The 26,360-nt window shown below is 43.0% G+C and overlaps 1 protein-coding gene across 3 annotated transcripts in view; it reads right to left on the bottom strand.

Moving 5' to 3' along the window:
* The window catches only part of ACOT12 (acyl-CoA thioesterase 12), an 86,684-nt gene that overhangs the window by 48,646 nt on the left and 11,678 nt on the right, over window positions 1-26,360 (bottom strand). For all 3 annotated transcript variants that reach the window (XM_077462456.1, XM_077462457.1, XM_077462455.1), the window contains 4 exons: window positions 14,570-14,630; window positions 12,195-12,296; window positions 5,706-5,841; window positions 3,727-3,883 (listed from right to left, as the gene is read on the bottom strand). In XM_077462456.1, the coding sequence (XP_077318582.1) occupies window positions 3,727-3,883; window positions 5,706-5,841; window positions 12,195-12,296; window positions 14,570-14,630 (456 nt within the window). The remainder of the gene's footprint in view (window positions 1-3,726; window positions 3,884-5,705; window positions 5,842-12,194; window positions 12,297-14,569; window positions 14,631-26,360) is intronic.

The raw sequence follows: 26,360 nt of genomic DNA, 5'->3' as shown, positions 1-26,360 counted from the left end.
CCTGCCAATACTCTGCAATACCCTGCCAATACTCTGCAATACCCTGCCAATACTCTGCAATACCCTGCCAATACTCTGCAATACCCTGCCAATACTCTGCAATACCCTGCCAATACTCTGCAATACCCTGCCAATACTCTGCAATACCCTATCAATACTCTGCAATACCCTATCAATACTCTGCAATACCCTATCAATACTCTGCAATACCCTATCAATACTCTGCAATACCCTATCAATACTCTGCAATACCCTATCAATACTCTGCAATACCCTATCAATACTCTGCAATACCCTATCAATACTCTGCAATACCCTATCAATACTCTGCAATACCCTATCAATACTCTGCAATACCCTATCAATACTCTGCAATACCCTATCAATACCCCATCAATACTCTGCAATACCCTGCCAATACTCTGCAATACCCTATCAATACTCTGCAATACCCTGCCAATACTCTGCAATACCCTGCCAATACTCTGCAATACCCTGCCAATACTCTGCAATACCCTATCAATACTCTGCAATACCCTGCCAATACTCTGCAATACCCTGCCAATACTCTGCAATACCCTGCCAATACTTATTCCTGTTTGTGGGATATTTTCTAATGGGCTGTGTAACAGAATTTGGAACAGGGTGTATTTGTGGTAGAAATTCCCTGCGAGGGAAAGATCATCACCCATTGTGTTGATTGTTTTGTTTGACACGTTATTTTGTTTTTGTAAACTGGCACTTTACAATAAATGTTGTACTGTATTTTCTGTGAAGTATATATGCATATGAGCGTACCTTTTTTTTTTTTTTTTTTTTTGTGGTGGGGGAATGGATCTTGGGTGGGAGTTCCCACACTTTTTTTCCCAGGACTTGACCCCTGTGGAGGGGCCATCACAGTCTCCTGACCTCAATATCATTGAGCCATTCTGGGAGATCTCAAACGTGCTGTTCATGCAAGATGATCAAAGACTTTGCATGACCTGGTGGCATTTTGTCAAATGGTCCGTTATACCACCTGCAAGAATTTGGGGCCTCAGCAACTATTACAAAAGACTGTACACGGTCATTGATTCTAAAAGAGGGCAACACAATATGAAGAAACTAAGGGGATGCAGACTTTTGAACAGGGCCAATTTCATTTGTTTCCTTGTTGCCATGTTTAGTTTTCGGATTGTGACAGTCTGTTATATTTTACAGTTAAATATGAACCCCATAATAAAGGAAAAATGTTTTTTCCTGCTCATTCAGGGTTTCTTTTAAAAAAAAAAAAAAAAAAAAAAAAAAAAGGTGCATCTTGTATATTACCAATTCACCAAGGGTATGCAAACTTTTAAATATAACTGTGTATATTCACTCGATTAAGAAAACTTTTCCATCCTATCCCTTCAGATTCTGGTCACCTTGGTCCAAATTGATTTGATTCCACTAATGATTAGAAAATCAAAAGAAAAACCAATTCTAAAAAATGTAAATTTCAAACAAAATTTGACTAGAGTGTGGCCAACTTATGATGGACAGTACCCTCCCTTTGTGGAGATTTTTAGTCATTTCCTGTTGTGCTCAGGCCTGGATGTGAATTGCTCAATCAGGACCCAGGCAGCAAAATTTAAAAAGGGAAACCCTTTCCTACCCTATCCAAAACGATTCTGGCGATACATATATTTTAAAGGGGAATCTGTAGGATGTTTAGGAGATTTAAATTGTAGACTTGTTTTAGACCCAGGGCTGTCATTCTAATCTTGAGAAGGTTGCAAGACAGCTGTCCAGACTTTAGTCTTGTTTAAATGTTTGTGTTTTTTCGCAACCTGATTATGTAAAGCATACGCAACTGGCTGTATGCTAGTTCCAGGTCAGTAAATCATAGGGAAGTGTAATAAGCTCAGGAGGACAGGCCCAGATCCTTCATCTTTCAAACACAAGCCAGCAATGGTAGCTTCCATATTTCAATCCTCAGTTCACTTGATTGCCGAATTGTGTCTGTAGATCATATCACAGTATGATAAAATCGAACAACCAGACTGGAATCAAGTTGAGACTGTTTAGTTTGTCAAACCAAGACAGTGTAGGCAGATGTCTACAACGCACATGCATATACTGAATTGTAATCCAACAAATGCAGTAAAGACAGGTTGGTAACATCTTCCCATTTATGTGTGCAGAATGTTAGAGCTGAATGCCAGGCAAACAGCTAAATACATTGATAAAATACATATATGAAAGGATATTTGCCAAGGATTTGTATTTTTGTCCTGGTTAGCCAGGTAATATCAGTTAGGCAATACAGTAGTGCCCCCTTCTCCACCCCCATCTTTTATACTGGATAATTAAAAGCAGCAGATTGATGGTGTCACTCCCCTGCTCTCTGCAACTATCAGCATGTCCCAGCAGTGGATAGATTCCATGGTTGAATGTTAGGAATAAAATGTATGCCTGGAAGCTTCATGCATATCCATATTATCCTGGCCAGATATTCATCACCAAGTATTCTGGCCCCATACCACTCTAGCTGCAGCTCATGGGCAGCACACACAGTGTATGTAAACTCAAAACCTATTTTTCAATGTTTGTCATCACATCTCACGGTATACAGTTTAAGCAAATCATTTTGTCAATGCACTTAAAAAAAGTTTTCTTGCCTGGAGATCCTGGCAGTTACAGCACCTCCTGTGTCAGGCTGACAATGCCAAGGAACTACCTACTACAAGCTGAAGCAGTGGCTTGGCATTGCTAGTTGGAAACAGGAAGCAATTTTACTGACAGGCAAGACATTTTGAATAGACAAAACAAATTGGCTTAAATTGACTGGTATGAGAAAAAAATTATAGGGGCGAGCCATTGCTGGCCTCCTGAAAATGCAAATTGCTGTGCCCTACTTCAAAAAGGTGTCAGTTACTTAACAAATTTACCTGTTCCCGGTCATAGACTCACTGAAAAGCATAAGCATGGCAGTCCGGAAACAGACTGTTCTCAAAAGGAAGGTCCACACATGGCAGCCTTCATTGTTTTTTTTCATCACAGATTCCATTTAAAATTATAGATAGTGAGGAATGATCCAAGACATACTGAAATCTAGATTTTGGGTTTAGATACATTTTATAGCGATTGTAAACATATATTCTTTATATATATCAAACATGTCATACTTGTCTCCTCTGGGCTTTGCACAGAGCATCTGCAATCGTCCTTTTCCGGGGTCCCCCTGAAGCCTTCCTGCCCCCCCCCCCCCCGACTGCCCTCATACAAGCCGCTTGCTATAGGGGCCCTTGCGTGGGCTCAAGCCTGAGCCACACTGTGTCCATTGACACACAGCACACCCTGCCCCTCGTTCACTGGCTGCGATTGAAAGCACTGGGAGCCAAAGGCTCCCAGTGCTGCCTTCATGTCCAAGCACTAGATCGAGATTGGGCTCAGGGAAGTTTTTTACCTCAAATGTAGAGAATGCATTAAGGTAAAGAAAAACTTCTACCATTACATTTTAAATGTTATAGAGCAGTGATGGCGAACCTTGGCACTCCTGATGTTTTGAAACTACATTTCCCATGATGCTCCACTACACTGCAGAGTACATGAGCATCATGGGAAATGTAGTTCCAACACATCTGGGGTGTCAAGGTTCACCACCACTGCTATAGAGTGTCTTCATGAATACAGGCATAAGTAAAATGAAGTGCAGTGTAACATGAGATGAAGTATTGTATCTTCCCAAATAAATCTACAAATGACCTTGCGGAAATATTAGCCACAGTTTCCATCCAAGCCATAATTTGTCCTCCAAACGTGTTCCCTTGATGGTTTGCATGGGGTGGAAGAACCAGCTCAATGCTCTCTACACGGGTGCAGTCTGTGGAGACTTTGTTCTGGTCATTTTCCCAATCTGGGTCTGTAACAGAGAATTATTGGAGTATGTGATGGGGGCTTTTAAAACAAAGTATATTCAACACCAACATCACTATAGATGTGAAAAAAATAAAACACACTTCTGGCCCTTTCACATGGGCTTTCCGATCAGGTCCGCCTGTTAGTTCCTCAAGTGGACCTGATCGGACCCTCCATTCACCCCTAAGGAGCAGTTGATGTCAGCCAACACATGTCAGCTGACATCCACCGTTATCCAATCCCATCCTGTGTGCAAAATCCAGACGGGTGGTGGTCCTATTTTCCATCTATCTGGCGGATTGGATACAATTTGATGAAAACAGGCAGGTGGTTCGTTTTCATTGGATCGCCCCATAGAGGAGAGAGGGACTGGTTCCCTCTCAACTCTGCACAGTAAGTGGAGTCCGGCAAATGGAGGCACCTGTGTGAAAAGGGCCCAACACACAAAAGTCATTTTAACTGCTTTTAAATGAGCATGCAAACTTATTTAGAAAAAAAAAAAAACCCCAGAGGAAAATTGCCCATCTGCTGTTCAGAAAAAGGTACTACATTAGCAAATAAATTTCCTTTAACACTCTGGATCTAGATGAGGGGGGTCGACTGATACAATACCGATCCCTCAGGCCGATAGCAGATGCCAATATTCTGTAAATTTAGATTTTTTATTTTTACACTGTTTTTAAATTACGGTTATTGCTGTCACAAGGAATTTAAACATCTCTTGTGACAGTAATAGACAGCACAGGTACTCTTTATGGAGGGAACGGGGGGCGTCTATAAGAACCCAAACCCCTCCCCTGCATTTGAAAGTACTCAAAACATTTATAAACACTTTACATTTTTTAAAACTGGCACCTTTAGGATTCCAGTAATCCGGAAGCAAGGTCTTGACATCGCTTCCAGGTTACAAGATCCGGGACATGAACAAAGCCGATCTGCATTGTTCAGGTCTTTGGCCAGTCGGTGAACACACTGGCTGGTTGCTTGGGCCTCCCTGTGGGATGAGAGACCCAGGCTAAGCAGCAGGAGGTTGGAGGAGTCCACTCCCGCTGCTTGTAATAAGAGCAGAGAAAGAAAGCCGACCGTCCGCTCTAAAGAACGGCACTGGGTTGATGCCTGCAGCTGCATGCATCACCCTGGTACAACCCCTTGAATCAATATCGGCAAGTTTGTGACCGATTAAAAAAAAGAAAATTATAATGAATATCGACTGCTGATAATCGGTCGACCCCAAGTCTAGATACATTTATCAGCTCAATGTGCACTGCTATTCCAAACTATGCAGGTACTCTTCTGAACTGAGAAACCAGTATCACTGGCTAAAGCCACTGCCTTGGCGGGCTAAAGATTGCAAACTAGTATGCATTTTTCAGACTTGGCGCCAAGTGCATACACCTGACAACTGCTGCAGGACCTCCATGCCCGATATATTCACCTGCTGGCATGATGATTGGTGCTGTCCCTTAAAAAGGTTAGGCAATGTTAATCTGCACCCCAGCATTTCTCCACCATTGGTGTCTTAACTGAACCATGAACATAATGAATGCTGCCAATTACTGTGATTGAATCATAATTAGGTAGGTATTACAATTATATAGGTTGCAAAGTGCCCATTCCATTTATTTGCCAAAACATAAAACTTGTGAACACAAGCCCCCCCCCCCCCCCCCAAAAAAAAAAAAAAAGCAAACACACATTATACAATCTATATTTTTGTAAAATCCCACTAATACTGTGCATACACAACCACTAATGCAATTGTAAACACATGGGTATGAATTATCCACATTTTTTTGTATGGGTGAACATGTATTTATTCCACAAACCATAAAAAGCACTGCTGTCCTCCATCAGATTGTTAAAGGACACGTCATGGTAAAGTCGGACTCTCCTCCTTTCAGCGGCTAGACTATATTCCAAGTGATCTTGGGCAGTTTGCAGCTTGACAGGTTTTAGATTAACCTGCAAAAGATTAGAGTGGATGTACAGAAGATAGTTCATAACAAAACAAACTTTATAAAAGTGATCGTAGTTCAAGGCTCTAGAAGTACTTGCATAACTAAGGTTGCACTTCATTTATTAGCATGTTGTTTTTAGATGAATCCTTCTTTAAATAACATTCAACGTTCTCCTCAAATTAGATTTTTCTATACAATTCAGAGTATTTCCAAATTATCGCTGTAACGATTGATGAAGCCATTTTGTTAGCTCTACTAGTAAAATACTCTACCACTTTTTTTTTTTTTTTTTTTTTACAATAAAAGACTGGTAACCTTACAGAATCAAAAAACGGATCATCCGTAAGACAGTCATTTCTATGAAAAAATTAAATCCAGAAGTATTTATTTTTTTTTTAAATAAACACCAATGCCCTACACACGGTCGGACTTACCGACGGAAAATGTGCAACTGGATCGTGTTGTCGGAAAATCCGATAGTGTGTGGGCTCCATCGAGCTTTTTCCATCAGAATTTCCGACGCACAAAGTTTGAGAGCTGGATCTAAAATTTTCCGACAACAAAATTCGACCGTGTGTAGACAATTCCAACGAACAAAGTGCCACACATGCGCAGAATAAAATTACGAGATGAAAGCTATTGGCTACTGGCCTTTATAGTCCCATTGTATGTGTGTTACGTCACCTCGTTCTGAACTATTGGATTGTCCCACAACTTTGTGCAACCGTGTGTATGCTAGACAAGTTTGGGCCAAAATCCGTCGGAAAAAAAAAAAAAAAAAATCTGATGGATTTTGTCAGAATGTCGACATAGACCCTGTGTACAGGGCATTAGGCAAAAAACTGAAACAGTTACCCATATGGACCAATCAGATTTTATTTCATTTTCAGAGTATAAAACATGCTGAACTTGTCACCTACTATGGCCAACAAATTTACTTAGTTCCTGGTTTTGTTTCTCTAGTTTTTGTCATGACGAGGGTCATGGCATCTGTATACATCCAACAGTCATACAACAGAGGAATTAAAAAAATTAGGTACAGACAAAAGTATTATTCAAAGTCTTGTCCATCGGTCATGACCAGTTCATGACAGTCATGGGATTTTTTTTTTTTTTTTTTTTTTTTTTTTTTTTTAAATAAAGTCCCAAGCATCCACACAGCAGTTACAAATATTACATTGTATAATACTTTTACATCTTATGATATTCAGCTCCATCTAGTGATCATAATGGGGTATTTTCTTGAAATACTACAGGTCAGGAACATACTGCAATATGGCCACTAAATTAAGCTAATGATTACAGAAAGCAAACATATTGCACAAATTATAGGGACCATTGGTGATTTTTTACTGTTGAATTTGTTATGTTTTATTTTAGATGACAGCTTATTAAACATTGAAACATGCTTTTAAAGAACCTTTTTTTTGGTAAAGAAATCTGCAATAAAACACAATTCATGTAAAAAAAAAAAAAAAAAAAAAAAAAAAAAATCGGAAGTCTGCAATTCCCCGATTCTCAGACCAGATTTGAACCAGTGCAGATACAGATTTAGCTTCACTGCAATTTCTTCTTTCGCTGTCCAGTCACAGGCTGGGGAGGGACAAAATTTGAAACCATTACTCAACTGAAGCGGGCCAAGCTGTGCCCTGTGTGTGACAAGATGGAGAGCACAGCTCTGGAGCAAGCCTGCTTGAGTGCCCTCATAGCAAGAGTATTGCTATTGGGAGCGCTCGGCAGGGGGACCTAAAAAGAAGAGGATCTGGGCTGCTCTGTGCAAAACCATTGCACAGAGCAGCTAAGTAGAACAGGTTTGTGCTAAAATAAAAAAAATAATAAAGAATTATATCTATATAGCCATCTCCTTTAGTGACTTTAAACTCTGCCTTTTCTGATCAGTATTCTGCCTTAGGATTCCTTTTAAATTTCACTTACAAGGGACAATACTTGCATGCAATGTGCAGAGTCTCTTGTGCTGCTTGTGGCTGTTTTAATTGGAATCCGAAGTCTTCCGTTCATTAACCCCTGCAGCCTTAATCCTTCAATGCTGCAAGGGTTAATACAAGCTGAGGTACCGGTCATAGACCCATGTCAAGATTGGGATGGACCTTTCAAGCAACCACCCTTCCTCCATTCAGTGTTTGCTTTTACCAATGGAAGCTATAGCCGCTATGCATGGAGGGGATGGAATGAGCAGATATAGTGCAAGTACCATCCCCTATGGGAGTAAAACACCCCACAACCAGATAAGGCAGGCCAAACACTGCAAATTTCTTTCCTGCAACCACGGGCTCCAGGGAAAAAGAAAATTGCACGATCCCCCCCCCCCCACAGGGTTGACAGGGGAATCCGTCCTGCAGAGCTACTGTCTGCTCCCGGCAGGGGGCGGGGCAGTAGTCCCACCAGGAGAAGACAGTGTTAATTGCTAGTGGCTATAGCAGCCGCTAGTAAAAATTGTAAGGGTCCAGCAGGTGGTTTGTAGCCAAGTTGATTGAGCGATCAATTTGGTACATTCAGCCTGCCCATTAACGGTTCAAATCTTGGCCGGTTCAGCAGGAATGGTGTATGGCCGGCCTTAGACTTTAAACAAACATTTACAACAACTAAAGCCAAAATAAGATAATCATGCTGCAGTTAATAATTAAGACTTCTGTCCTGTAGTAACATTGTATAACTTTGAACCCAGATTGTAAAATGAAGATGACCAAGAGAGCGAAACAGTCACCTTTACCTTACTGAGATTAGAGTCAGATTGCAGCCACAACAATTACAATGTAAACATCAACCTTGGGTGACTATATGCAACTTTTACATTGAAAAGTTTTTAAAAATAGTGGAAGGCTACCCACAATTGTGAGACATGCAGGTAATGCTCATGACTTTAAAGCTCAAGTTCCATCACAGAAAGGGGCAGCACAGGGGTGTAGTGGTTAACACTTTCACCTAGCAGCAATAGGGTCGCTGGTTCAATTCCCGACCACGACACCATCTGCCTGGAGTTTGCATGTTCTCCCTGTGCCTGCGTGGGTTTCCTCCGGGTACTCCGGTTTCCTCCCACACTCCAAAGACATGTTGGTAGGTTAATTAGACCTTGTCTAAAAAAATTTGCCTCAATTAGACCTTGTCTAAAAAAAATTGGCCTTAATATGTTGTATGCGTTTGTAAGCGTGTCAGGACCTTACGGGATCAATGACCATGCAAGCCGCAGGTGGACTCTGGTGGCAAGAATGCGCCCTGAGGCGATTCAGTTTGCATAGGTAGCGCTATACAAGTCACTCATTCATTCAGAAAATGAAAGTTAATCCGGACTTGGCACCTGTCACTACTGGCACATTTACTGTAGATAGATATTTTCAGCAGATAGTTGGGTGCACTTCAAGTAAGCAGTGCCACTTCCTAACCCCCAATCACAGAAAATGCCCCACCACACACAAAAAGGGAAAAAAATAAAAAAAAGTGTAAATACATTCATTCAAGGTGTATACTATGCAGTAGCCCGGTGAGCACTGTGCGCCATCTCCAGCATTGGCTGGTCTTCAGGGCTGCATATGACAGTACTCATAATATGATCCATGCAACATTACACTGAACCGAAGCTGCACAATATCATTCTGGCGGTGTGTGACAGCCTAGGCTCACATGAAGATGTTGTATGATCATTCAACCTAACTGAGGAATGGGCAAGAGGCATGCTGAAGAATAGAAAAGGCAATCAGTGGGTTAAATTTTTTTTTATTTTTTTTTTTTTAAGCACAGGATGCCTAAAGAAAGTTAAACAAGACTGGAGTCTTTCCTCTACTTCAAAGTGATAAGGCATGTCTTTTGGCAGGTGCCAAAGCTCTAACATGTCAGGTGAGGGCGGGCAGAGGTCTCCTAGGCTGGTGTTCTTAGAAAGTTACTTGCCTGGATACATGGGGGGGGGGAAAAAAAAATAAAAAAAAAAAAAAATAAAAAAAACACACTCTGGAATCCATTCGAATTCTTTATTCAATAATCACCAATTACAGAGTTAACTGCTAACATGTTTCGGCGAAGAGCCTTGTTCACAGCTGTGAGTGTGGGTTCTTCCCATACATCCATATTCCGAGTTTGTGACGAGTGGGATGTCACCTGAACCTGGCACCTAGAGAGAAGGTACCAGTAACCAACACGCATAATTTGGAGGTTTTCACAGTCAGAGCGGTGCTACCATGTGGGTACAAAGATACTTGCCTGTTTGAACTAAACCAAAGTATAGTCATAAATATGTACTAGATAGGTGCCAGACATGTATCTACCATTGCTGAATTCTACATGCACATTTCACCAGGTTTTATTCTTTTTAAACTGCTGCAAGTGCAGAAAAAAAAAAAAAAAAAAAAGTCATGGTAAACTGGGCATGTAACTATGAAAAGAAAAACCCCCATAAAAGTACAGAGACCCCTTCGTTTAATGTGATTTTGATAGAAATTTTGAAAATACACAAAATCTGTTGGACAGAAACACTTGTGTGTTCTCACTGATGCAAAACTGTCTTGCTGCTAACCAATTTCTATCAAGCTTTCATTAAAGTGGTGGAAACCCGTGAGGGTTCACACCTCAATGCATTGAGGTGAAAAACCTCTTGTAGTGCACCAGCCCCCCCCCCCCCCCTTTACTTACCTGAGCCTGATAGTCCTGCGCCGGGGAAGAGCACACCTGCTCCAGCCTCTGTCTCGGGTCCTGATTGGATAGATTAAATAGCAGCGCAGCCATTGGCTCCCACTTCTGTCAATCAAATCCAATGACACAGGAGCCAGGGGTGAAGCCGAGTCCTGCTGTCTTGCATCAATGGATGCAGCAGGACACAGAAGCGCACCCACATGGGTACCCCGAGGGAGAGCACTTCTCTGATGGGGCACTCCAGAAGCGCCACTGAGGGACCCCAGAAGAGGAGGTTCAGGGCCACGAGCAAAAACGGACATGTTTGTTTTAAAAGGCAGGATGATTTTAATAAGGGAGAATTTATTGAAATGTACTACAGGAAATAAAAAAGTACAAGCAGGTGTTTTACTACATTGAAATAGGAGATGGTGTAAAAATGACCAGCAGGACAATTTTAATCAGGGATAATAGGCCTAACTGGTCTATACCTAACAGATTTTATTTAAAGGGGTGAGGGCATGGGGAATGTGGGTTATATAATGTGAGGTAGTTCAGGTGCTAATGTTCTTGTAGTTTCAAATGATGAAGCACCGTGCTACAAACCAAAAAGGCATACAAGAAAAAATAAAAATAAAAATGATAAAATTGTCACTCCAGCTACACCAATGTTGAAAATTGTCAGGCATTAAAAGTTGCAGTTCCTCGGTCAGTCAACTAGTACAGTCACCTCAAAAATATACAGCGGTAGAGGTGTGTTCCTCTGAAAGCAAAGGCAGGCATACAAAAATAGGGGAAGGAAAGAAGAAAAAAAAATGAATTCTCTAATGAGAAACAACCGGTATACACACACACACACACACACTCTAAAGGCTCCGTTCACTGCTCCACATATGCTGATGGCGTCCTACGCCATAGCTCCTGCGGGTATCCAGAAACACTTCCATATCCTTCCTTACAAACCTATCCAGTGGTGTGCAGAGAGAGAAAGCATGTTAGCAGCCAATCTGTGCCCTCACAACAGAGAGTGTGATGGCGTCATACTGACGCATTTCACTCGTGACTCGAGTTTCTTCAGAGCAGAATATGCTCTGAAGAAACTCGAGCCCTGCATCTCATCTCTAGATTAGACATTTAGTATTAGATGAAGGGTCTAGGAGTATGCCTAGTTATAGCTGGCATTTCCATTAATATAGCACCTATTCTATTGTCACAGTGCTATGAAATGAGTAATAAAGTAGGCCTGGGCTAACGAGCAGCTGCAGGGTGCATACTGTCAGTGCTATATCAGTGACTTGTTTTACATAGTTTGTTATGGCATTGATAAAAAGGTCCCCTGACTCTAGGTCTGCATTAATAAAGATATCGCCTTCACCTGAAGAATCTTAGTCATGTAAAAAGTAACTTCATCTTGTATTGATCAATAAAAAGTGGTGAAAAATAATGCAATGACGAAGGGCCAAACAGCTTATGAAAACATCCAATGACTAGTACACTAGTGTGCCAAGGGTTGTGTATACACTACATTCTACCACCTGTCCCAGCATTTTGTGCATCTTCCAACCCTCGGTCTATTATACTGGCCAGGACCTTACTTTATTTTTTTTTTTTTTCTGTCTTTGGTTTTACACAAGCCTTCATTTGTCTAGTGGCTGCAGTCCATATAGTTCCATGAAAAGTCTTTGTTGCTAGTCTTTAGCAGCTACTAAAAGTTTTCATAGCAAGACTAATTCATACCTTTTTAGCTCCAGCTGGTTTGACCACGTATGTTGAAAATGCTCTACAAACGTGTTTTTGCATATTTGAGAGTGGATCTTCTACTACAACCTTAATACCAACCTGAAAATAAAACAAAAAGTTGAAATAACAAAGTATATAACAAAATGTGAATAGTCAGTAGACCAGCAATAGTGGAAGCAATGGTTGTAGCTTCAGATGTGTCACTCAAGGATCGCAGACTGATTTTTACTCTACACGCCTTGCCATGTACTTTCCCCCTCTTATGCGTTTGGCATAAAGACACGCACAGCATGAATAACTTTTGGTGTGATGCATAAAGCTTGTCTCAGCAAGGAAAAATGTAACTCAATACAATTAGAAGCTGTAGTAAAAAAAAAAAGTGCGTTAGGAATTGTGGGAAATACTTTGCACCTCTACTTTACCGAGGGTAAAGCTGTGCTAACTAGGAATAATACAGATACCTGCCATATTTAGCTATGACATAGTTGTTTGGGTACACTTCAGTCAAAATGGAAATTCAGGCCCTGCTCATGATGTTGCACTGCGAGAATTTATTATGCTACATGTTATTGTGCATAGCGTTAAGGAAGACCATTTTCAGTTAGGTGGAGGCAGCATAGGATTTGCTGAAGAGACAAGTTCTCAAGGTTGGCCTAAAAAGGTGCAACACAGCTCAGACTGTGGATAAAGATTTCCTCGTGGGTGCTGGCCCCGGCTCACCAAAGTAATTGGAGAAAAAGAAAATTGGTTGCACACCATGGAAGGATGAACTTCTGTAGTATAGTTACTTTATTGCCAAGGTGCCAAAGGACATAGACAGGACGTTACAGTAACATTGGTAGACCAGTTTCACATTAACTCGTGCTTGTTCACAAGAAAAAGCACGAGTTATCCTTGTGAAAATGGTCTTCCAATGTTCCTGTGACTTCCTTTGGCACCTTGACAATAAAGTAACTATTCTACAGAAGAAGTTTTTCCTCCCATGGTGTGCAACCAATTTTCTTTCTTCATTTGCCTAAAAAAGGTGAACAGACTAGGAGACAGTCAGATTCTGGTAGAGGACTCCAAAGGATGGGAGAGGCTCTGGAGAAGTCCTGGAGGTCCGTTGGATAAGCAAAATGAATGGTTTAGGTGATATTTGGAGACGAGAGTGGTGATTTAGCTTGGGGCAGAGTTGTGAATGGCTTTACAAGTTAGAATTTTGAATGTAATTTGCTGGTCTGTCGGAAGCCAGAGCAGGGATTGGCAGAGAGGAGTGGCAGTCACTGAGCAGTTGGGAAGGTAGGAGTCTGGCAGCAGCATTTATGATAACCTGAAGGGAGGTAGACCTATGGAGGAGGGAGTTGCAATAGTCAAGGCCAGAGATAACAAGGGAGTGAATGAGTAGCTTGGTGGTTTTCATTAGTGTAAAAAGGCAAATGTTAGAGGATATGGAGGTGAACTTTTGATAGCGTTTGGATTTGGGGCTGGACAGTTCAGAGTCTGGGATTACTCACAGTATCCTGGCACGAGGGGAGGGAATAATAGTTTTATTGATCTTTATGGAAAGGTTAGGAGGATGGCAACATAACAGAAAAGTTAAAACGATCACATTTGAAAAATTAATCACTTAGCCTTAGTGCAGACCTAACCCAAAATCTTGGAGAAGTCCTCTTTTCTACCTCGAATGTCTTCCAGCATTTTGACTAACATACCTGTCTAACTAGTGGCGGAACTACCACCATAGCGACGTGGGTGCTATGCGGCCTGCAGCCTAGTTGGGGCCTGGTAAGTGGCGTTATTAGGCGGGTGCAGGCTGCACTGGGTGACACGGTTGGGTAGTGCCAGCCGCAATGCTCGTGCCTCATGCCGCTGTGTCCCTCAACGGCATGGACCAAAGCTGCCTCCTCTCTGTTTACATCCACAGAGGAGCCTGTGCTCGAGGGACACACACCGCTGTGTATCAGCGATGTTCTGAGGTCTGTTCTAAGGGGGGTGTCTGCTCTAAGGGGGGTGTCTGCACTAGGAGGGCTGTCTATACTAAGGGGTGTCTGTACTAAGGCTGTCTGTACTAAGGCGGAGTGTCTTTACTGCTGGGCGGTCTATACTAAGGGGGTGTCTGCTCTGAGGGGTGCCAGGGTTTATCATCACTGTTCTAGAGGCTTTTTTGTATCAGCAATAGATTTAGCTGCCTGCTCTACAGTGAGCTACCAATTATGGCGCAAAAAAAACCAACCACATACAAAACACAATACTCAGATCAGCAGTTCACTTATTTGCCTATGCATCCCTTTAAATAAAACCATTACTGTATAGTATAGACCTTTATCAAAAATAAGTAACACATTTCTGTCATTTGAAAACTCAGAGAAAGGGAAAATTAAGTTCTTTACCTCCATGCTAGTGTTAAAAGCTCGATTTACTTTTGCTTTAATGCAAATTTGTTGTCCAATCCTGCAAAAAACAATATATAGGATTTATATTGCATATCTATATAGCAAAATACAAGGTGCTTGTGTATATTCAATGCAGTATAGGATATACCAGAGAAGTAATTGTAGTTAATTATGTTAAATAAAACAAGAAAAATAAAGTGGTATCTTGGCATACTTAGAAACTTGAAATTTCATACATAAAGTATCAAGTCTAGTAAAATGCCCCCTTTATCCTCCAACCATGCCAATACATTTTTTTTAATAGTTATGGCTTTTAAAACTGAACTGTAGGCATTACAAAAAAGGAAGCCATGTATTAAAAACCCAAATATAAATATTTAAAGCAGAAAAGTTTTTTGTTAAACATGTTACACTTACCTGCTCTGTGCAATGGTTTTGCACGGAGCAGCCTCATTCCTCTTCTTGGATCCTCAGCCTCTTTTCCCCCTGTACAGGACAGGCTGTCAGACAGATGAGGGGAGATGGCCAAGTGTTCTACATTCATATGTGCTGACCAGAACATGCTGACAGGAGGATGGAGCAGAAAGGACTTCAGTCACTAGGTGACCTAGCTGTGTAAATCTCAGGACTGGCTGGATAGAAGCAAAACAAAACGCTTTGGCAGGCAAGTGCTCTCTATCAGTTTCCATAGTCCTAAAATCCCATTAAAAGGGTATTTTAAAGTAGAAGTAACATTTCTTTTCCACTTGTACCTTCAGGCAAGTCTATAATAAGGCTTACCTGTAGGTACAATGAATATCTAAACTCGCACCATTTAGGAAATAAATCACACTGCATGCAGCCAGTGATGTCTCCGGCACATGCGCTCTGAAGGGAAGGCGTACCAATGCTGTGCCTTTAAAGTCCTGTGCCATGGGTCTGACTCCAGAGTGACGCACACAAGCACATTTTGCCTTTACCTTCCAGGGTTTAACTGGGAAAAACAAACAAACAAACATACTTGGGGCCTACCACTTTAAATATTTGCCTTTTTGCCTATAATTCAGTTTTTCTCTCTTTTTTTTTTTAGAGCTGAACACAAGCATTACATAGAGAGCCCACAAAGTTTACTTGCTTGTGAGCCATAATCAGACACTTGGCAAGTGCCATGCCACTATGCTAATCCCAAGTGTAGCAGATGACATTTGGGATCAAATGTCATATGCATTGTAAATTTAGTTTTTGGCCTTAGGACAATAAAGGTTCTGAGGGTTAATTACTGTAGGTAGGCCTAATACCAGTCTGGCCAGGCTAGGTTTAAAAGTTCTGCCTGGTCATATGAACGGTGAGGTACGCATGACAGGCCACAACCAAGTCTGGTTTGATGTTTGGGTATCAGCCCTCTCGGAGCCAATCAGCGGGAGTGCCGGGGCCCACCGAGTCTGGGAGGGGGTACTTAAACAGGTGTGGGTCACGTGTTCAGGGTTTCTGGAGGTGTTCGTGAGACCCATGTGGTCTGTTCTGGTTCCAGGACTGGGGTAGCCCCGTGAGGGGTCCCGGTCACAGGGTGTTCGACATCCCGCAACATGTTCCTGTTCCTGATAGACCCTTCTGATCTGGGGTAGGGATCCGTCTGTTCCAGAGTCTCAGAACCTGCTGGTCCGAGGCACAGCAAGTGTCCGAGTCTGCTCTCGGCTTGGAGGGACACCGCAGCTCGTGGAAGTGACCGGGGGAGGACTCTCCGGAGGAGGGCCGGCAAGTGGCAGCCTGAGAAGTGCCTGGTTACTGAGTTGGGAAGGACATTGACAAATTCACATTTTTCCAGTACCACAAAGGAAGCAGGAAACGTTCTAGGTACGGTTGGAAAAGGGTTCCTGTATACCCTCAGTTGATTGTTCAAGTTTTGAGCCAACGTGCTGACTGCCATGATCTCTGGCTAGAGATCTGTTCAGCCTTGAAGTACCCAGCTGTGAGTGGCTACTCCCTGGGTGGAAATAGAGACTTTGCTAAACCTGCAGTTCAAGGTGCCTGAATTCTTCACCCGTGCCCTCTGTTCGCCAAGAGACAGTTTGTGAAAGTTCTACGGCAAAATAAATCTTTTGTCAGTGTACAAGTTATTGGGCATCAACCCTGGGAACCCCTTTACGCAGAGCAGCAGGCCGAGAGAAGGTAACCAATAAGCCCATTGAGTTAAGGCAGCGTTTCTCAATTCCAGTCCTCATGGCCCACTAACAGGTCATGTTTTCAGGATTTCCCTCAGATGAAACAGCTGGGGTAATTACTAAGGCAGTGAAACTGATCAAATCACCTGTGCAAAATAATGGAAAGCCCGAAAACATGACCTGTTAGTGGGCCATGAGGACTGGAATTGAGAAACACTGAGTTAAGGCTTCCCTGCAACGGGTTATGGCCGCTACGCAAGATTCAGCTTATTCCCATAAATGTAATTAAACAGATGTGGGTTTGTAGGGCAGAAGATTCAGTAAGGACATCATACTACATGATATCAACCCTCAGGCAAGCTTTTAGTGCAAGTCACTAGCTCACATTAGAAGCGGATTCAGGTAGGGTATGTAGTGGATGACATTTTGGACAAAGTGTTATTCATGTGTAAATTTAGTTTTTGCCTCAGGACAGTAATGGGGTTCTGAGGGTTAATTATGTAGGGTATACTTTGACATCAGTTTGGCTGGGCTGTGTTAGAAGTTCTGCTTGGTCATGTGTACAGTGAGGTGCACATGACAGGCCAGAACCAGGCCTGGTTGGATGTTTTTGGTATCAGCCTTTTCAGAACCAATCAGTGGGTGTGCCGGGCCCCTCTGAGGAGTCTGGGAAGGGGGTACTTAAGATGTTGAGGTCACGTGTTCAGTAGGAGTTCTTGAGGCCAGAGTGGTCTGTTTTTGTTTCCAGGACCGGGGTAGCCCCGCGAGGGGTCCCGGTTATGGGGTGTTAGACATCCTGCAACATGCTTCTGTTGGTTACCCCCAATAGACCCGCCTGGTCTGGGGTAGGGATCCATCTGTTCAAGTCTCAGAAACAGCTGGTCCGAGGCGCAGCAACTGAGGGAGGATTCAAGGTGTCCGGGTGTGCTCTCGGCTTGGAGGGGCACCACAGCTCGTGAAAGTGACTCTTCAGAAGAGGGCCGACAAGTGGCATCCTGAGAAGTGCCTGGTTACTGAGTTGGGAAGGACATTGACAAATCCACGCTTTTTCCAGTACCATCAAGGAGACAGAGAACATTCCAGGTACTGAGGAAAAAGGTTCCTGTTCACTCAATTCTAACTTGTCCACGTTCAGAGAATTTACAAGTTCTGAATCAATGTGCTGATTGCCATGATCTCTGGCTAGAGATCTGTTCAGTCTTGAAGTGCCCAGCTGCGAGTGGCTACTCTCTGGGTGGTATTCGAGACTTTGTTATGTCTGCAGTTCAAGGTGCCCGAGTTCTTCACCCTTGCCCTCTGTTCCCATACAAGACTGTTGGATGTTACTCCTGCAAAATAAAACCTTTCAAAAAAGGACTTTATTGGTGTCAGCGTCCAAGTTGTTGGGTATCAACCCTGGGAACCCCTAGACGTGGAAGAACAAGCCAAGCAGAGGGTTATAGCCGCCACAGGTACAAAAAGCATAGTCTGCCAGTAATAACAAGATATGAATTGGTGATCTAATAAACTGGTGCTGGCAGCAGATCAGTTAAGTGACGGAAGTATGGGTCCAATTTGTACTGCAACCACTTCAACCTCACTTACTATCCCATTGATGACTAGCATAGCTAGCATAGGATTTTTGATAGGTTAACTGTCAGCACAGGTACATTTAGGCAGACATATGCTTTAAGCTAGGCCTGTGTTTTGATCTGGGGGCAATGAGTGGTTAGAGTAGCAGTGGGTGTGACTACCTGTGCTCTAGTTCTGAGGCGCCTCCCCTCCTTCGAGTGAGAATGTTCTGGAAGAGGGGCAGGGCCTAGAACTGGAGTAGCAGGCAGCTCATGTGGGAGCCCTGACCAATCCCCAATTGGTATTGGCAGAGGGCAGGCCTCCTATATAAGCTGAGGTAACATACCACTGGGGAGGAGTTGTCGGCCAGATGAAGTGGAGAATGGGGTACTAGACAGCAGCAGGGGGGCACCCCCATCTGGGGGGGGGTGCACTGATTGCAGGAGGAGGCCCAGGAAAAAGTTGAGGGAATTTTGCCTTTACACGATCATTGATAAGGGACTCCTGGAGCAGAGGGGCAGACGAAGTTGTCAGAACGTACGGTCCGGTTAAGTTCTCTATCAAGGACTCGGGGCAGAGAAAGGTCGGCGAGTGTACCACAGTGAAGGGCTGGATGTGGCAGGAAGTCTGTGAGGGAACTTCATTTACACAGTCATTAGTGAAGTCCTCATTACACGGTCATTGTTGAGTCCTGGATCAGAGGTGAGACTCTGGGGAGTAGTGCCAAATCGATGTGGCCTGAGGGCACAGGATTTGCAAGCTGGGCTGGCTGGAACAGTAGTCCACCATTCAGCAACATGCTTTTAAACTACTAGGCCTCCAGGGAGAGGTACTGCAGGCCTCTGGCCTAGTAATAGCGTGTAACCAGAGTCAGCATGGGAATCTATTCAGAGTGGGTTCTTTTGCTTATAGAAGATGTTGCAAGAAATTGATATGCTACAGTATAAGTTTGTGCAGGAGGAGAGGACTTCTGGGAACATTACCCTAATGCAGTGTACACACGGCTGGACTTTGACAGCAAAGTTCCGACGGAAGGAATCTGGCAGACAATTTGTTCGTGTGTGGGATTCGTCGGACCTTTGCTGCCAAAAAATAAATAAAAAAATGGGGACTGATTTTAGATTTAGAACATGTTTCAAATTTTTCCCAAGGACTCAAGTCCGGTCAAAAAAAAAAAAAAAAAAAAAAAAAAAAAATCAGTTTGCCTGTATGCTAGTCCGACGGATGAAAACCGACACTAGGGCAGCTATTGGCTACTGGCTATGAACTTCCTTATTCTAGTCCGGTCGTACGTCATCACGGTCGAATCCGTCGGACTTGTGTGATTGAGTGTGGCCAAGTCTGGTCGTTTGGAAAGACCGTCGGACCTAGTCTGCCAGGAAGTCCGGTCGTGTGTACGCAGCATTAAATGGTCAAGGGTGATGTCCTCATCTTTACAGTCATTGATGAGGAAGTTCTGGAAGCAATAGTCTGCAGGAGTTACGCAGAGGAGGAGCAATAGTCTGCAGGGTGATGCAGGGAAAGACTATAGCTGTTAAACATGCGCATCATTCCTTCAGGCTCAAACTATGTGCTAAACTTATAAAATCTCTAAATATGATGGCAAAGTGATCTGTTCAGTGGGCATCCCATATACCCCTTTCCCAAACAAAGTTGTACCCCCCAATAAACAAAACAAAGCAAATGACTGTTCATTGTATCTGCAAGATATACATGGGAGTCTGGCAGCGGGGTGATATGGTGGATGTTTGTTACTAGTGGCAACTACATCGCTACATACATGAAAACCGAGATGGGAGCAGCACCATTGGTAACCACATAACTATGCACACATAATTTTACATGGCTGTCATTAGCAAGAACTACCAAGTATTTGCACAATATCGGTACTTGTACAAATGCTCCAATACCTGAAACCAATACTTTCAGGCTCGGCTCTTTTAGCTGTCAGCAGAATAAAATTAAAAAAAAGCCGCCAATTATCAGTTAAGGAGCAGGGTCACCACATCCTTAACCGATGACTCATTCAGCTGTCAGTGGGGTTCCCCTGTTGACAGCTGCAGTGTAAAACGAAGTCCCAGCAATTGGGACCTGTCAAAAAAATGTTCATAAATAAAAAGCAGCCGGGAAATTTTCAACAACATCGCTCAGCCGCTAAAAACAGAATGGTAAAAAAAAAAAAAATAAAAAATTTATGTTGCTGTAAAAAAAATAAAATAAAGGGAAGAAGGGGAGGAGCATTTCATTTGTAAATTACTTTTTAAAGCTTTGTACTAGGGATGCAACGATCCTTTACCTTTCACGGGGTGAGAGATTTTGGATGGAAAAGGCTGTGTTTGCTGGGGGGAATGGGAGGGTTATTGGGAGACGTGGGGCAGAAGTGACAGCTGGTGGAGGGAAGGAGGATGCAACACACGGCACAGTACAGGGGGTTAGGAGGGCAGGGATCAGGCACAGTACAAGCAGAGTGTAGGGTTCAGGCAGAGTGCAGGGTTTAGGGTATAGTACATGCAGAGTCCGTGCAGGGTCTAGGGCAGATTACATACAGAGTTCAGTTCACCACCCCTTTCCACTGCATTCTCAGCCACATGATCCCCCATCCACCCCTCAGCTCTGACTTGTGTTCAAACATCTTCTACTGCCTTTCCTTTTCTCAACCCTCCCTTAAAAGCTACATCCTGCACATGCCTTACCGTTGTACTAATGTAAATTACCCAGCCAGCTCTAGCACAGACATCCCTCACTGCAAGAGCTGCCCCTTTGCAGCCAGATCATCTAGGGGTGTCACCATCCAGGCATCAGGGTCAGAGAAAGTGCAGCCTACCTCCGGAGGCCCCTCTCCCACCATTGCGTGTACTACCTGGGGTGCCAGCATCTCCCTTCTCACCTCAGTGTACTCAGGGAGACAAGCTTTTAAAAAGCCCTGATCCTAGTACAGATTTAGCTGACAGACTGGGATTGATGTCCAGTTGAGGTCTGAGGTCACTTCCGGTGCCAGTTTAGGGTATCGGAGCTTTTGTGCGAGTACCGGCGATGCTTGCAAAAATGCCTCGTATTGGCACCGATACTGGTATTGATATCTGTGCAACTCTACTTTGTACCATTTCTGACAGATGAAGTGTAAACAAAAACCATTGCAGGAGGTATCATTAATTGGTATCAACAAGTAGTAAAAAAAAAAAAAAAAAAAAAAAAAAATATATAAATATATATATATATATATATATATATATATATATATATATATATATATATATATATATATATATATATATATATATATATATATATATATATATATATATATATATATATATATATATATATATATATAAAAAAATAAAAATGTATCAGTATGCAGTAAAAAAGTAAAATGGTATCAGTGCACCCATAGCAAGAACGTTTCCCTGTCAATCCATAGAAAGCAGTTTTAGTGTTGGGTATATTCTGGAGGTAACCTACAGTCTTCTTGGATATCTTTAGGTCACAATGAAATCTTTCCCCAAGACCCTAGCTTCGCCCAGGTGCTGCTGTCATTAAAAAGGGTATGCAATTTTTTTTGTTGCAAGATGCAAGCCAAAAATGCTTATGTCTTGGTGCTGGAAACGGTGCCATATACCAAAACCTGAATAATCCCCATCAACTATCCAAAAATTTGGATGGATAAACCCTTCTACAATATTGATGGGTACCTATACATAGGGCATAACTGACAAGGACTAAACTACTAAACAAAAAGTGTTATTTATTTTCAATGACACCTGTGTGAAGAAATTACAGTATAATACAGGACGGCGACTGCCCCGCTTCACATCAATCAGCATCCTACTTTACACAGACATTTCTTTAATCGCCAACATAAATGGGATCAAATTAAGTGGATTTTGAGCAGGGTGAAAGCACCGGGTGCACACAGACCACAGAATTAAACACCCTCTGAACATTTTATTTAATTGTCCGATATCAAGGAGCAAAGCATCAGTCCTTGCTAAGCTGCGCCATTCATCTTAATAAATGGAAGGCTTTTGTGGCAGAAAATGTCCCTGAACATCCGTTGAAACCATTTACTTATTCCAGCTCCCATCCATTTAAAGTATTCATTTAGCTTGTAACCTGGAACAATTCTTGTCAGGAAGACAGAAGAGGTCTGTGGAGTGAAAATAGGCCACTGCTTAGAGGACTGTGCTAGAAAGTTTTCCATTCTCAGCTGCCAGGGTACATCGCAACCAATTGGAGAAGGGGAGGCAACTTCATATGATCTGCTATTTAAATTCCTGACAGCATCACTGAATGCCACCTAAATATAGACAATGATGACAACATGGGAAAGATACAGCACTGCACATCACTTACAAAATAATCAGAATTACCTGTATTTATATGAACACATTACTAGCCTGATAATACATCAGATTAAAGAGGAACTCCAACCACAGTTTACTGTTAAACAGGTAACAGGCATCGTTAACCCTTTTGTTGTTTTAGGAGCTAAATACCTCTACACTGAATGGATGCTGCACTTCATCCCTCATGTACTAAGCCCCCCTATTGGTCCTTCAATGCAAAAAGCAGCCGTGCCCTCTAAAAAAAGTTTGGAATGTAAGAGGTGTGTATAATTTTAACTGCCAACACTGCAATCTACTAATCATTGTGACATAGATTATAATTTTCTACCTCCCAGGTAAAACTATCATTTTTTTTCTAACTCCAGGTAAAACTATATACATTTCAAAATTGTCCATTTTTGTTTATAGTGCAAAAAATGTAAACTGCAGAGGTGATCAAATACCTCCAAAAGAAATCTCTATTTGTGGGGGAAAAAAAAAAAAAAAAAAAAAAGAACATTCATTTTTTTTTGGGTACAGTGTCACACAAATGCAATTGTCAGTTAAAGTAACCCAGTGCAATATCGCAAAAAATAGCCTGTCAGGAAGGGTGTAAAATCCGCCGTGGTTTATTTTGTGGACAGATATTTACAGCTTCACCAAAAGAAACTAGAAGGTAAAAACACACACACACACACACACACACACACACACACAACTACCTCTTGCTGACTGAGTAACATGTATGCAGTAGCAGGATGGGTGGGCCTTAATATCCAGTCACCACACATAGGCGTCCATGGGGCTCCGAGATTCTTTGCTGAGAGCGCTCCCTGCACACTGACCAAGCTGTCACCAACTGTCAGTTTGCAATCAGAAGCCCATGGAATAGGCTTCCAATCATGTGACCACTGACAGCCACTCACAGCAATGAAGTGATTGGGAAGCCACCTCTGCCTCCTGGCATGAACATCCACTTAATGGGCTGCCAGGAGGTGGCAGCAGCAAGGGGTTAGAGTGAACCTGTGCTGTACTCATGCGGGACAGGTTAGTCCAAGTAGTTCTAAAGTCTAAACGTTTTTCACCTTAAAGCAGGCGTTCCACCCAAAAGTGGAACTTCCACTTATCCCATCCCCCCCCCCCCTCCCGTCAGGTACATTTGCCACCTGTAAGGGGGCACGGGTACCTGTTTTTTCACAGGTACCCTGTCCCCACTTCAGGGAGACCAGGCTGCGGCTAAGTCAGCAGTTCTGCCCCTGCTCCTCTCTCCCCTCTTCTGCCGGGCCAGTGAGAGCACAGCATGCGTCGCACATGCGCAGTAGTGAACCAGCCAGCCGTGAAACCAAAAGGCAGCAGCACCCGACCAGCCAATGTAAACATCAGCTGCAGTGCCGACATCGCTGGACTCCAGCACAGGTAAGAGTCTTAATGTTAAAAGTCGGCAGCTACAAAACGGGGAGGCGGAACTCAGCTTTAATGCATTCTCTGCATTAAGGTAAAAAACAAAAACACACACTAGCTAGCCTACTCACCCCTCTGTCCTGAAACACTGACCTGGCTTCATGTCACTGCTCCAGCACCTCTCCCCTGCTTTCTGAGGAGAGCATCCGGAGCTCATACCACCTTCACTCATACTCCCGTGAACATGGTTTACCAGCACTATATAGACACTTGCAGTTTACCAACCCCTTTGCAGGTTACTGTACAGAGGGAATATGGATGAGAGGAACATTGTTCCTCTGCAGCCCTCGTAGGTGTCACCAAGGAAGCAGCGGTTCAATTGGACACCGCAGCACTGGTCATCTTTAGTTTGGGGGGGGGGGGGGCACAATGCTTATAAATAGCAGTGATCCTCTCCAGTTGACGTGCAGTTGCAAAGTGGATGGAGTAGGGACAGGTTCTGTGCTGGATAGGCACAGCTTATTTAGCACTAGGAGGAGGGACAGGCCAGGGACACCACTGGATGCTAATTTTTGGACTCTGGTGCTGTGACAAAGGTTCTGGATTACATCTTCTAAGTGCCACTACATTGCCTTACAGTCACCTCTTTAACCAGATGCTGCTCTGGTAAGGTAAACCTTATATAGTGACAATCTTCGTGCTGGAATTACCCCAATGTGCTGCTTACATTGCTGAGAACTTCTGCAACAGTGTTGAGGGTGTTACTGAGGTGCAGACACCATAGTATTTGAAACTGTTAAGCCAAGTACCTTTCCGCTGTTCATTTAACCAAACAATAGTGGCACTTCACTTGGTCTGCCATTCTTCCATACTGGGTACAAACTAACTGGTCCCACCCACAACTGTCTATGTATATAGACACACACGAAAGCCTGGCTTTGGAGCGTGCACAGTTACCTCCTTAGCCCTGGGCTTCCCACAGGAGGCCCTCAAAGGAGGAAGAAGCTGAAAGCACTGGCAGGGACTGCTAGAAGAAGAAGTACAGCAAGTGACCCTTCTAAGCAATATCATTGCACAGATCAGGTAAGTATAACAATTATGAGCAGAATATTTAGTCATGTACTTTTGTTAGGACAGACAAATTGAGTACCAAAAAACAAACACGTTATGGATCATCTATAGGCTGGACTGGTGAACGGAGTTTGTTGATAAGATACTTGGAGCCGCCTCTTTGGTATATATATGTGCCTTGACCATCTGTTTTTATGATGATTTACTCACATTGGGTCTAGATGGTTCCCCATTAGTAAGTCGTCCTATTTTAAGATCATTGGCCGTTTATTGATTGTACCTGAATGTCTCACCTGAGAGGCAGTGGCTTTACCTTGCCTTACTCATTTCCAAAGCTATGGGCAACATACATTTGCTATGAGTTCCAGACTACTCTACTGGCTAATAATACTCTAATATTAGGATTCTGTCACGTGTGCTCTTGAAGGATTCCCGAAACACATTGAGTCCACATGTGAACTGTAAAATCTGCATATTTGCATGTTGTGAACCCCTATTTGGAATATTTTACATGTTATGTAATAGATTTGTACTATGTAATAGATTTTTAATGGTGCATAATAAAGTTTTTATGGTATTCGTCTATGTGTCCACACAAGGTCCATGTCTACACATTATGTTTATAGTTGTATAGGATTTGCTGGGATGTGGATACATGACACAGTCTAGGTATTCCTTCTGCTCCAAGGCAGGCAAGTATAACACACATACATACCATACATGTATACAGAGAGCACGCGCTATGAGTTTTTGAAATTTAATGTTACCCTTAAAACCGCAGTTTGGTTTGGGTATGATTACTCTAAATTTTGACTTCAATATCAGTCTGACTGGACTGAAGGGTCAGCCCAGTGGGAGTGTCACTCTTGCTGTGCCTTCTGGGAGGGGGTACTTAAGATGCAGATGTCACACGTTACGGGGTTCCGGTCCAGAAGTATGTTCTGACTGCATGGTCCTGGTCCTCCTGACCTGCCCCCATGACTTCCATGGCCTGGGGTGCGGATCCATCCGACTTGACGTCTCCTAGAGAGGCCCAGCAACTGAAGTTATCCAGGGGAGAACTCTTCAGGAAAAGGCCACGCAAGGGTTGGCTTCTCAACAAGAGCCTGGAAAAGCTGGAGGACCCAAGTAAATCCAATCTCGTGTGGCATCGCCGGACTGGTTGAAAGATACTGGTACCACACGAGTTCTACCAGTTTTCAAGTTTCCTTTGCATGTTCTATAACAAAGTCTGTGGCAGAGACTTATTCCTGACTCAAACACCCTACTGGCTGCTAGGCCTGGTGAGAGAAGAAGGAC

Source organism: Lithobates pipiens, unplaced genomic scaffold (assembly GCF_037356315.1).
Source record: "Lithobates pipiens isolate NorthernLeopardFrog02 unplaced genomic scaffold, aLitPip1_a1.2 Scaffold_3, whole genome shotgun sequence".
In the NCBI taxonomy this organism is placed as follows: Eukaryota; Metazoa; Chordata; class Amphibia; order Anura; family Ranidae; genus Lithobates; species Lithobates pipiens.
The sequence above is the reverse complement of the archived record's forward strand: the minus strand, read 5'-3'. Positions and strand labels throughout refer to the sequence as shown.